The sequence below is a fragment of the Desarmillaria tabescens genome (genome assembly GCF_030435595.1).
Source record: "Desarmillaria tabescens strain CCBAS 213 chromosome Unknown EV420scaffold_16, whole genome shotgun sequence".
NCBI lineage: Eukaryota > Fungi > Basidiomycota > Agaricomycetes > Agaricales > Physalacriaceae > Desarmillaria > Desarmillaria tabescens.
The window spans coordinates 526,053-538,679 of NW_026848315.1; the positions used below are offsets into that span (position 1 = coordinate 526,053).

Below are 12,627 nucleotides of genomic sequence, written 5' to 3' on the forward strand. Positions count from 1 at the left end.
ATGACATTTGGCATAGGCGTGAGATGTGGACTGTTGGTTGTGGTGTCTGAGTCTGTGGAGGTTCCGAGGTTGGTGGTGTCCAGTGTCTGGAGTCCGCAACACCGAAAAAATCGTCTGTATTTGTCAATGAGAGACTGCTGGCAGTTGAGGACAGATCGTCCTCGTTGGAGCTAGATGGCAGAGGCGTGTATGAAGGCAGGTCGCTTTTCGCAATGAATTGTCCACCTGGTCCACGCAGTGGTAATGATTTTGACTTTTTCTTTGCCGTGTTCAGGTGTTTTCTTCGCTTTCCGAGGTTCGTGCACCGCAATCGCAAAATGCAAAATTTAGGATCGGATCACGCTCTCGTCACCACAATGGGATGGCCTGAGCTGACTGAGAGCAGAGATGATGATATCAGGTTGTGATTCTGTCTTCTCTATGATGCGAAGCTACGATCTGACTACTGATGCTGCCAAACAGGCCCAAATAGCACATGGATCCCTCCGGCCACGACAGGATACCCTACTACACCGTCATCGGTAGCTCAGCTCAGAGATTTCCGTGAGTGGCTCAGTCGGCTCGGCGGCTCGAGCCGAAGCTGCGGCAACACTAATGCATACTGAAACAAAGTAGACGTCGACTTTGTATGCAGAAGATTGGACTCTGGAGACGAAGATGAGAACTGTGCTCATAGTGCAAGTTCCTTCAGTTCATGTCTTCTACATCATTCTCCCTCTCACACTGAGGTACATGTTTGGTACTAAAACGGTGGATGTTTATTCATGTAACAAGAACTCTTTCAAGGAAGCTGCTACGGATCTTGACGACTGGCACGAAAGGAAGGAATATGTCGAAAATATGACAAGAGTGCACTCAGAAAAGTAAGTCTACCTTCTCTCACCCACGTTCAGCTGTACTCACTCTTGCTGTAGCTGGATCTTATTCACCCACAACTGTCACTTCCACTGAAGGGTACGCACCGTGCTCTGACACACGTATGAAACACCCTTCGACTGCTGTGGGACAATTTTGAATACAAGCAGGATATCAATGTTTGCTGAGACATGTTTTGAGTGACGGGGCATCTGTTTGTTTGAACTCAGAGAGTTGGACGATGAAGAGGACAGGGACAGTGGCAGATTTGGCAAAGAGCGCTAGTTTTTGGTGACGAATTTTCACAATCCAAGGTCGACCCAGGCATCGTCTACCCACAACAGATTGTTGAGTTGTTGGAGGTGACTGTACAGAAGACGCAGCTGTCGAGGCTGACACAACAGACAACATTGATGAAAAGAATTCAGCAGAGCTGGCCGAATCATGGATGTCCTGCAAACAATGGGTCGAGAGATGACGAAACGCATCCTCACATGTCACATTGTAGTATAGCATGGGTTTTAGCAATTGACGAACCTTTATATCTACCAGTGACTGCGTGAGCCTGTGCACCCTCTCAGGTAGCCATATAACTACTTGATTCAAGAAGAGCTAGTACAATGTGTATCACTCAAACTAGAATATTCCGACACTCTTTAGTAATATGCAGACCTTCTAAACTCCTCCACTCTTCAATTGTCATTTCAAACACTGACACTTTCTCAAATCTCTCTCCGGACAGTCTTCGCCTGACAGCCCAATATTTAATTTGGGGGACCTGCCCAAACTTACCTCCATCAGCGCAAATCAGTGTGTATGTGTCTTCAGGTATTGGGTACGTGTGGGTGGCCATGACGTTGAATCGATGTTCCATCCCATTGTTGCCTTTAACAATCAACTCTCCCCATCGATGTCCCCCTTCCACAACAGCCAACCCCCGCACCAGCCCCTTTTCAATGCAGTGCATGTTACATGAGTCTTCATCTACCTCCTCATCCTGATCAATGCCGATATCGGGGTTGTAAGGATGTGCAGGCACATGCTTCATCATAACCTGGTCCCACGATGGTCTCCATTTTCTGCCTGCATTGCCCAGTTCAGGGTACAAGATGAACATCCTTCCCCAACGTTTCGCATTCATTGAAGTCACGAGTGCTGTCCATGCTTCCTCGAGAGACGCACTCTCATAGTATGCCAGTATCCTCTTGCACAGCAGACGAAATGCCAGTCCTGCAACTTTGTCCATGGGGTTGGTCGACACCCGATTCTGCATGTCCCCCAGTGCATCAAACCCATATTTCATCAAAGTGCGATCCATAGACTGCAGCTGCTTGTGAAACCTGGTCAGTAGCTCAGTCTCATACTTCCCGTCCTTATCTTCAGCATGCATTGGTCCATCTGGCGTGTCCCCAGCAAACATCCTGCTCTCGCCAACCTCCTGTAGTGTCCAAGCACGTCTAAACCAAGACCGATCACTCTCCAAGTCGCCTTCCTTCAAACTCAAAGGCCGACCCAACCCACTCAAGTAAATCACCACATGAGCCCAAGCATACACATTTCCGATGGTGGGCACATCCAGCTTCCATTCTTCCATCCGCATATCCTCCCTCTGTCCACCCTTCTGTCTCAAACAGAGAACGTCCAACCACGCATACTCCACTCCAGGACTGATATTGAGCATCTCAATGCAGACAAGGTTGAGACTGGTGTCTTTCGGGATGGGAACGGGCCATTCATATCTGTTGATGGGTGTTCCCACATCGACACGATCCTTCTCATCCATCCAAGCATGTGACATTGGCAAAAGACTCCACCTCGAGCTCAGGATTCCTGTCCAGTACCATGGCACCACCCGATTGCTGTACAGATCCCACACACGTCGAGGTTGTGGCTGATATGGACAGACAATCTGGTTACCAACGAGTGCTTTTCGGCACCTCTCCCAGTGCTCCTCTTCCCATTTGTGCAATCTGTCTTGTATAGTACTCCAGTTGCCAGTGTACCATATCCGGCGGAGGCAGCTATATGCTGTGCCAAAGTCCCAGTTCTCTGCAATGCATTCTTCAAGAAGGGAGGAGAGGGATGGCGTGTCAAGGCTGTGTGATGTTCTGAGTGTCGTGTTAAGTTGATCCAAGAGGCCCCCAATGCCGAGGGTAGCACAGGGAGTGTCAGCAAGGCGGGATGATATCACAGGCTTCCTATCAGTGTATGCCCATTGCTTTGGAATGATGATCGACGATTCAGGTTGGCCTGTCTCAGTGAAGGCAGAGATGGTTACTTTGGGAAGAGAGATTTCCTGGGAATGGTATCAATTTCCCCTCTGCTTGTTTGCCGATTGACTTACCTTCGGTCGACGGTAAGGTCTATGGTTATCAGGCTCAGCAAATCTATCCCAAGATTCTGGAGCATCACTAGATGGTTGTTCTTCCATGGGACTAGTCTGTGAACCCACATCGGAGGTTGATTCTGGATGTGCTGAGCATGGTGACAAGTGTGGTGTCACCTCCGAGACAGGACCAACATCTTCTGGAATAGAACTACTGTGCTTGTGTGGTATCATCTCAGGTGGTACAATTGTGGTATAATTCTTGTCAAGTTCAGGTCTTTCGCCAGGAGACAAATCCTTACTTGTCTGGGAAGTTGAGGAGATCATGGTGGTGGTGGTGGTGTTACCAGCGTCAAGTCCCAACTTGAACAAGGAACAGCTGGGTTCACAGCCCTGACATCGTGAACCATTCATATGGAACGTGTGTGTTCCCAAATCAACATCACACCGCCGAAAAGCCATTAAACCTTGGACGGTCCTTGTACTGAGCGCTCAGAACAAGAGGATTAATGATACATATATCTCCCATTTTCCAGGCTCAGAAGGGCGCATGGGTCGAAGGAGTGTTAAAAGAAAAGCGGTTTTGCCATTAAGCAATCAGGTGCCATAAGTCACAGCTTGAATTCAACTCCAGACTGATGTGAGATCTTTGTTTGAACAAGATAGTACACGTCCTCATCCTCGTCCTCTCGAGCTCATAAAGGCTGCACCACAAGGCATGTCTTCTTTTGAGAACCTTGGCTTGGAGATTGAGAATAGGTTTTTCAGGGCAAGGACTGGTGGAATGGGACTCGGAGCATGAGAACATCTGGGTATCAATATGACTATCTTACGTCCTTCAGTTTGATGGTACTATTCTATTAACCACACCATAGCTTTACTCTCCTTTCCTTGACGTCGACCAGATATCTGAGGGTCTCTATCTCAGAGTTGTGTTTCTATGCTTCATAACATCCAACATGTCCATCGATGTCTTTCCCATGACAGTCCATCCACTTTCGCAACCGTCAATCAATCCTGGCACTTCCCTCCCCTCCCATGACTAGACTGATATCACCCATCACTGAATAATGCCGCGTCAAAAATGATTTCACCATTAGTGATCCTTGACCAGACTCGCTGTATCAATTGGGTAGCCGTGATCAAATCGTTCACAGGGAACATTTTAGAGAGGATTCGGAGCCCAGGCTCCAGTTGTAGCACCCTCAAAAGAGACTTTCAAAGAGTTACACCCAGTCCTTTCTCAGTACAACTGTGGTGCCATTTTCCAGTTCTTACTGCAGACCAGTCTGCACTCCCTCCCAGGGACCAAGAACCATATGGTGCACCTACTTCATTGACTAGTCACATTAATACACAAGTTATGTCATCCGAGAAACCCCCAAGGATGAAAACAAAAGCAGAAAACTGTCAATAGGAGATAGAAGAGGTCATTGGACCTTTAACCGATGAGCAGTTCTCTTGGCTCGTTAGTCTATCAATGAAGAGTACCGACTATAGTGGCAGAGGACAAAGCAAGGCGATGTTCGATTCCAATATGGAACAGAAAGATGTGGAGATTGACGACGAGGTTGGTGTTGCTGTAATTTTCGATGAGGAGGAACGAGAGGATGAGGACGAAGATGAGTTCGAAATCAGAGGTGAATCAGACGATGACGGCAAAGAAGAGGGACGCCGAGGCTGCACCTGAGGACGGCAGCGAGGTTGGCGAAGAAACACTTGTCGTTGATGGTGATTCCTCAAAATCCACACAAGTCAAGGCTGACGAAGATATCGTCTCCCCACATTCCATTGATGGTCTCTGGGTACAGAGCCAGATCGCTGAGGTATACCCCAACCCATGATAAACTCTCCTCGGTTCTTGCAATTCTCAGCTCCAAGTTCGACCGTTGTGACTGGACTAGATTCTTCACGAACTAGTGGGAGAGTGTTCAATGAAGGCACACCCATTCACCATTCCCAAGCTTCACGACACTCAGAGCAAGCTTTACCCCATTGCGTTTGGTAATGAACCCATCCTTCTTTGTGTAGCTACTGGCACTGAAAAGGTATGTTTGTTAAGTTGCCACAGCATCTTGGTTTCATCACTAACTATTCCTTGATACTTAGACCCATGTGACACGTAAAATCACTGGCACCAATTATACAGATTTCGTTCGCCTCAGCCTTTTTGATGAGATCCACTTGCTTCAAGATGAATGTGGCCCAATTCTGGAGAGAATCATTGCTTGGACAATCCGCCAAACTAATGAGTTTGTTCATTTTATGACATTCACCATCATCGTACCGAGAATTCCATTTTCATCAGTCATTCGCAGCCTCTCTATAGTCTTCATCACATCAGAACTCGTGTCAAGAACAAGGGACGAGTTCTTGTACTCACTCGAGACAGGATGCGGGTGCAAGACCCTTGTATCTGCAACAGCATCTGTAGAGTCTGATACAAACTCCAGGCTTTGTCGCAACATTTGGGCCTGAACACTGGTGAAGAGGCGTTTTCGGTATAGGTGAGGATTCTGCCGGCGTCTTTGTTGGAGATGACTGTACAGGAGACATGGGAAACGAGGCCAATGCAACGGATGATGTGGATGAGAAGGGTTTAGCAGAGCTGTCCGACGTTGACCAGGATGTTTGACGTGAGCGGAACAGCTCGCAAAGAGAGGGTTATGCTTCCAGAGCTCATAAATGAATCAGAAGGACATTTCTATTTCGACACATCGTACCAACCTTGCGGGCTGGAATGAGATTTCATCGGAGTTGCCACAAAAAACACAATCAAGCAGTTCCAACTGACAAAAGGAGGTTGCTACGAGCAGGTCCCCAGCCTAAACCCTTGTTTTCGTGCACTTGGGAAAAAAGACATGGCAGGGGGAGAGGGAGAAGATTTGTCCAAGCTGATGGTGCTACGTGGGAGATTCTGACTGACAAAGCCAACAATGTCAAGTTCGCCATTTTCTCTTTCCTTTTGGTTTCGATATCCATCACGCCAATATGTAGCAGGAAGATCTTTCCCTGGTGGAGGAGCTATTTGCGGATAGATCTATTCAGGTTCTCGTGTGTATTGCGATATGCCAATCTACCAGCGCATACGGTCGTCATGAGGAGAACGCAGATCTACAATGCTTGGATGTGCAGGTCGATGCATACAATGTTACCATCACCTACCCGACAACTTCAACATGGAAATTGTCTTGGGCATGATTCCGAGTCCTATGAATATAGGATACTCGGTTATTATGCTGTTGTGAAACCCTGTGGGAAATTCTATTCGTGGAATCAGTGATCGCGGCATTTGCCGTCCCACCACGTTTCTTCCTCTGTGGGTCTCTCATGGGAAATTTTCTATTTGTGGACGGCAATTCCCACATTTTGTTGGTCTGCATTTCGCCACTCTCGTTGCTTTCCCTATGGGCTCCTATGGGCTGCTTTACCTGACCAAGGTGTGTATATATGCTTCAGGTTTCTTCCTCCATAGCATTATAACTCAAAGAATCCTCACAGACTGGTATTGACAGTGCCACCGCCTCCTCGCAAATCGGCACTACCTCAAAACCTGGTGGATAAAATCTAGACGGATCATCCTGCACGAATCGAGAATTCTCCATTCATATTGAGAGAAATTTCTGTGGGAATCCATATGAATTCAAATTTAGGTGTCTGCATAACGAGTTGAAAAAGAAACGGTGCACATCGAATCCGATCGTATCCATGACTCTAGATGAAATCACTTTGATGTATAATCTTCACAGAATGGATATCGACTTTTACCTGGTTTTCTTTGCTTATGCAGTCATCACGATGGACAATGAGCACAACACTGTTCGCTCAAGATGGTGCTCCAACAGATGTCAATCTCAAGGCAGGGAATTTTGGACCTTTTTGAAAGAGTTTAAGTTGGATGGCAGATTCCGGTCATGGACAAATCCAGTTTGGCAGTAGTGAGACTGTTGGAACGGTGCGCTTCCTTCTCTCTATAACATGGGTACATATTTTCGGCATGAGCTGCCATGTCCTTTTTTCGGTGTTTGTACTACATTCCTGTGCTCATGATACTGTCCGTTCCGTTCATATCAACATCCTGTCATTTCTTTGCCTTCTTCTGTGTCCTGCCTACCCTGCCCTCATATTCGAAACTCACTTTCCTCTTCATTATTACTGCCAATGGTGCTCCCCCCACCTGTCGGTTGCCATTTTTCCTGTCTCAATCTCCATCCTAATTCTCAGTGGTCAGTCTTCTGTGTACTGTCGTCTTTATTACGCTTACCATAACATGGTCTCAGTTGACCAAGCCCAGTGGTATTGCCCGCAATACCAATCTCATCTTCACACTGCGCCTCTACACCTTATGAAGACGACTGAGCATTGTGCTTTGACTATGTCACCTATTCAAAACATATGGAGCTTCGCTTCTGTGTATCTGATGTCTGTTAGATTTTCATACTCCGGTACATTTTTTCCCTTACTTTTTACGATGACCAATTCTCTTGAAAAGAACTAGATGCCTCTGTCCCTATCCTCGAATCCAAACACACAACAATCGAGAAGACAATACGGGAAACACCAGTATGGCCCAACTGACCACCACATGCTCGACGTGTACTACCAATGTACCACCCTCCCACTCCACAATCTAACACTCCCATTCCAGTCTTCTCATACGGCGGTGGGTTCCACATGCACACACGCATGCTCTACTCCCGTTTCTATCATCTACCAGAACCTCGGCTCCTGCGCCACTCACGTATTTATCACCGCCATCCCTGACTACCGCCTCGTCAACTCTGATGTGCAGTTCCCTGGTGCAGCATGGGACATGTGAGATGCAATGCAATGGGTTGTGGATAACTGTCCCTTCCTGAATCTGACATTTACATCCTCAAGGCCTCAGCCACTCAGCAGGGGCGATAAGCGTGTTTACTATCTTCGCTCTCCAAGACAGTCCTCCCCTCTGGGTTGTACACATTCTAGGAGATGTCAGCTGATATGAAGGATTCCGCCAGGTTTGTATTACGGCGAAGATGATGAGCGATAAGGGTGCCATTGGCATTGTTGGAATTACCGAGTGGGATACTGACTTCACAGCTCCATCTCTGCCTGCACCCTGCCATAGAGAAATTCGACGGAGCTTTGAAGGCGAAGAACAAAGTCAATATGAAACTGTTTACTCATGTTATTTTTCAAATAAAAGATTGTTCACCATTACCTGTGCGCCAACCATAAAAATGAGTTGCAAGAAGGGCTGGTTCAACGTCTGAGTGTATAAACTTAGGACTCGGACCTGCCACGCGGATGCGCTGGCCCTCACCAACTAGTCTGAATGTGAACTGACTAGGATACACTTATCTGTAAGCTATCTCTTATCTCAAATGTTTCTTCTATTGAATAATCATCCTTTCAGTTTCGTGCAAATAATTCGCTCGCTGGGTTTGTATGACGGTGTTGGTGTTGATTATCGGGATGACGCGAAGCACCCACAAAACCTGTCATTAACTTTGTTCCCTCACGGAAAATGGTGCCTCACCATCGATGACCTGCTTATTTACTGCGCTGCGGATGACAAATCAGACAGGTTCCTTAGCGTCAAGGTCGCAGATTTATCTTGACCATTTGCGGGACGAAGGGATGAAAGAGGGGTATTGGGTATTTCCACGAGGTTATGGGTAGGCAAGACGAGCGCATGGATCAATGTCTGTTTGAGAATGAAGCTATTCAAGTGTTCGTTGGACATGGCATGGTCGATTCCGGTTGCTAGCAACATCATCATGGGTGTGCAGTACTACGAAGGAAAGGAGCATTGATACGTCGACCATCTCATCATGGATGACCTGCAAACAATCGAACGCAGTTGAATGCACGCACGCAAGGGTCGAACGCAGAATTCTCCTCGCCCGGATGCTTTACCTCTCGTGATCCTGAGCTCACCATTATTCTTTTCCCTTGTCTGTCGCTTTTCCTGGTTCTGCCCTTCTTTTATTTTATATATTGTAGTATAGTGCAGGTTTTTGCAACCAACAAGCCTTTATATCTAGCAGCAACTGTGTGAACCCTTCATAAGAGCAGTCCTTCGTATACTCTCAGGTAGGCATGATAGCTAGTACTAAGCTAGTACTGGATTTAAGAAGGGCTAGTACAATGCATACTCAAACAAGAATATTCCGACACCATTCAGTAATATGCGGATCCTCTAACTGCCTCCATTCTTCTTTATCAGGAATTTGCAACACCGACACTTTCTCAAATCTTTCCCCTGGCAGTCTCCGCCCGACAACCCAATTTTGGAGTCGGAACTTTAAGCTCAATTCATCCACACAAATCAGTGTGTATGTGTCTGCAGGTATCGAGTACGTGTGGGTGGCCGTGATCTTGAATTGATGTCTCATCCCATCCTTGCCTTTAACAATCAACTGTCCATGTCGATTACCCCCTTCCACAACAGCCAACCCCCGTACCGACCCCTTCTCAATGCAGGGCCCAACACACCAGTCTGCATCCATCACATCATCCCAATTAACATCATTGTCGGGGTCAAGAACGTCACTTGCAGGCAGAGACTTCGTCATAAGCTGGTCCCATGATGGTCTCCATTTTCTGTCTGCATTGCCAGGTTCAGGATAGACGGAGAAGAACTGCCCACGAACCACTCCAGCCATCAGATTCACGATTGCTGTCCATGCATCCTCGAGAGACTGGCTCTCATAGTATGCCGGTATTGTCTTGCACCGCATGACAAATGCTAGTCCCGCGACTTTGTCCACTGGGTTGACCGACACCCGTTTCTGCATGTCCTCCAGTGCCTCAAACAGTAGATCCGAAACGTCCTCCATAGACGCCAGCTGCTTGTGAAACCTGGTCAGTAGCGGAGTTTCATACTTCCTGTCCTTATGCTTGGCATGCAGTGGTCCATCTGGCATGTCCCCAGCAAACACCCTCTTCACCGAGTCACCAACCTCCTGTAGTGTCCAAGCACGTCTAAACCAAGACCGATCACTGTCCAAGTCGCCTTCCTTCAATGTCAAAGGCCGACCCAGTCCACTCAAGTAAATCACTGGAACGGCCCCGTTACTATACACTGCTCCGATGGTGGGCACATCCAGCTTCCATTCTTCCGTGCGCATATCCTCCCTCAGTCCACCCACCTGTCTCAAACAAAGAACGTCCAACCACACATACTCCGCTCCAAGATTGAGTGTCTCAATGCGAACAAGCTTGAGGCTGGTGTCTTTCGGGATGGGAACAGGCCATTCGTATCCGTTGATGAGTGTCCGCACATTGACACGATCCTTCTCGTCCATCCACGCATGTGATATCGGCTGAGGGCGGCGCTTCCAGTCGTCGATGAGAATGCCTGTGCTCCACCATGGCACCACCCGATTGCTGAGCAGATCCCACACACGTCGAGGTGGCAACCCTGGGTTGATGATCTGGTTACCAACGAGTGCTTTTCGTCGCATCTTCCGGTCCTCCTCTTCCCATTTGCGCAATGTGTCTTGTATAGTTCTCCAGTCGCGGGTGTACCATATCCGGCGGAGGCGGCCATATGCTGTGCCAAAGTCCCAGTTGTTTTCGATGCACTCGTCAAGAAGGGAGGAGAGAGATGGTGTAGCAAGGCTGTATGATGTTGCGAGTGTAGCGTTGAGTAGATTTAGGATGCCCTGTACGCCGAGAGTAGCGCAGGGAGTGTCAGCAAGGTGGGATGATATCGCAGGCTTTGTACCGGTGTACACCCGCTGCAATGGAACGATGATCGACGATTCCTTTTGGCCCGTCTCAGTGAAAGCGTAGATGTTGACCTCAGGAAGGGAGATATTCTGGGAATGGTATCAATTTCCCCTCTGTTTGTTTGCCGACTCTGAAGGCTTACCTTTGGTGGATGCCAAGGACCGTCGTCATCAGGCTCAGAAAATGTGTCAGAATCACCCGAAGCATCACCAGATGGTTGCTCTTCCATGGAACTAGTCTGTGAACCCACATCGGAGGGTGGTTCTGGATGCGCTGAGCGCGGCGACAAGTCTGGTGTCATCTCCGAGACAATCCTCTCGAGCTCACAAAGACTGTACCGCAAGGCGCGGCTTCTTTTGGGAGCTTGGCTTGGAGATTGGGAATAAGTTTATTAGGGCAAGGATTGGTGGAATGAGGACAACAGCACGAATTTTGTCAAGGATGGCGTGTATAGGTTTATTAATACAAAAGCGCTACTTGGAATAGGCGCGCTCCTCAGGCTTATGCCCATTTGGATATCTTGCATTCAGACGAACGGGTAAAGTGCCCAAAGCTCCTGCCGAATACGACCGGACAGACGCCGCAGAGGTATACTCTATCCATTCCCCCGATCTATCTGCTAAGATCGCGCGCTTCAAGTTCCAGTCCCCCGATGGCTTCCCTCAGGTTTCATTCAGGATATGGTCACGCTGACCCGTTTACACAACGAACTAGAACTGCTTGGGGATTGGTAAAGACTTCAGTCTGTTAGCCTTTATCGACGGGAAGCTAAGCTGGATGGTGCATCCATCAAGTGCATTCATGGTGACGGGACACTGCCAAGGCCAAAATCAAAAATGAAGGCAACTGCGGATCTGGCAAGAATCATATCTGATGTTCTAAATAGGTAATGTCGAACGAGGTTCTCGGCGGACAGGGTAGTAGAATCAACAACAAAGTCATCGTACGTGATCGATCAGCGGTGCATTGAAACACTGCTCCAACCTGCGGAAATGCATTTACCTAAGTATCATATTTAGTACGTTGAACATAATAGCCGAGAGAAAATACTCAACAGTTCTTGATATCGTATCCCGTAGTACGGAAGCCAACAGTTTGCCTCCGTGCAGGCCAACAAGTCTCGTAAATCAAGGTACGTCGTGTTTGGCATAATAGCTTGTACAGTAGATGTCAAAAACGAAAAAAAAACTATAGACAATATTCTCATACCATATCATCGGACCCCCACACGTCGCCAGCATCTATTCCCTCATTCCTCTTGAGTATGATAATGGTAGAAACACCAATCTCAGGGTCTCCGCTCAAAATTGCGTGCTGTATTGGTGCTGGTCCACGGTATCTCGGGAGAAGGGAGGGGTAGATCTTCAGTCTCTTCGCCGGAGCGAAGCGGTGAAGGAAACGTTAAGAGAGGATACGCCCAAAGGAAGCTATGATACTTCTTTGAACAGGTCTGCCCAGATCTGGGGATGAAGCGAATATACATATGCGGTCTAGCGAATATGAATAAGTTATGAGAAGGCATGTGGAGTGACAGAAGAGACTCACAGGTTAGACGTTCGCAACATAGAAATGGAATGAATTCAGCCGGAGGAAGGAAACCAGTGGAAAAGGCGGAAGAGAAGGCAGAGACTAGCTGTGGGTGGGATGAATCATTATTGAAGGAGTCGAAGGGGATACAGCGAGCGAGTCGAGGCCGAAATGGCACGTCAAGTTAGGACCCGTTTTCC

At 47.8% G+C, this 12,627-nt stretch overlaps 5 protein-coding genes across 5 annotated transcripts; 2 read left to right on the forward strand and 3 right to left on the reverse strand.

Annotated features, from left to right (window-relative positions):
- Positions 1-1,825: 1,825 nt before the first annotated feature.
- Positions 1,826-3,064, reverse strand: EV420DRAFT_1227350 (uncharacterized protein; the record flags this gene model as incomplete). The annotated part of the gene is made up of 2 exons (XM_060466515.1): positions 1,826-2,675; positions 2,730-3,064. Coding segments are annotated over 2 exons (1,185 nt in total), but the record flags the coding sequence as incomplete, so codon positions are not given.
- A 1,534-nt stretch (positions 3,065-4,598) lies between these two features.
- Positions 4,599-4,871, forward strand: EV420DRAFT_1540863 (uncharacterized protein; the record flags this gene model as incomplete). Its single annotated transcript, XM_060473100.1, has 1 exon — positions 4,599-4,871. A coding segment is annotated over one exon (273 nt), but the record flags the coding sequence as incomplete, so codon positions are not given.
- Positions 4,872-4,911: 40 nt separating this feature from the next.
- On the forward strand, positions 4,912-5,808 carry EV420DRAFT_335733 (uncharacterized protein). Its single transcript, XM_060481753.1, has 2 exons — positions 4,912-5,229; positions 5,291-5,808. Exons 1-2 carry the CDS (start codon positions 5,116-5,118, stop codon positions 5,657-5,659), a joined length of 483 nt encoding a protein of 160 aa, XP_060331113.1. The 5' UTR covers positions 4,912-5,115; the 3' UTR covers positions 5,660-5,808.
- A 3,359-nt stretch (positions 5,809-9,167) lies between these two features.
- On the reverse strand, positions 9,168-11,477 carry EV420DRAFT_1747817 (uncharacterized protein). The gene is made up of 2 exons (XM_060480207.1): positions 11,043-11,477; positions 9,168-10,989 (listed from the first exon to the last, which is right to left on the reverse strand). The coding sequence occupies exons 1-2, from the start codon at positions 11,199-11,201 to the stop codon at positions 9,322-9,324; spliced, it is 1,827 nt and encodes a 608-aa protein (XP_060331114.1). The 5' UTR covers positions 11,202-11,477; the 3' UTR covers positions 9,168-9,321.
- A 626-nt stretch (positions 11,478-12,103) lies between these two features.
- On the reverse strand, positions 12,104-12,268 carry EV420DRAFT_1269922 (uncharacterized protein; the record flags this gene model as incomplete). Its single annotated transcript, XM_060467533.1, has 1 exon — positions 12,104-12,268. A coding segment is annotated over one exon (165 nt), but the record flags the coding sequence as incomplete, so codon positions are not given.
- Positions 12,269-12,627: the final 359 nt, after the last annotated feature.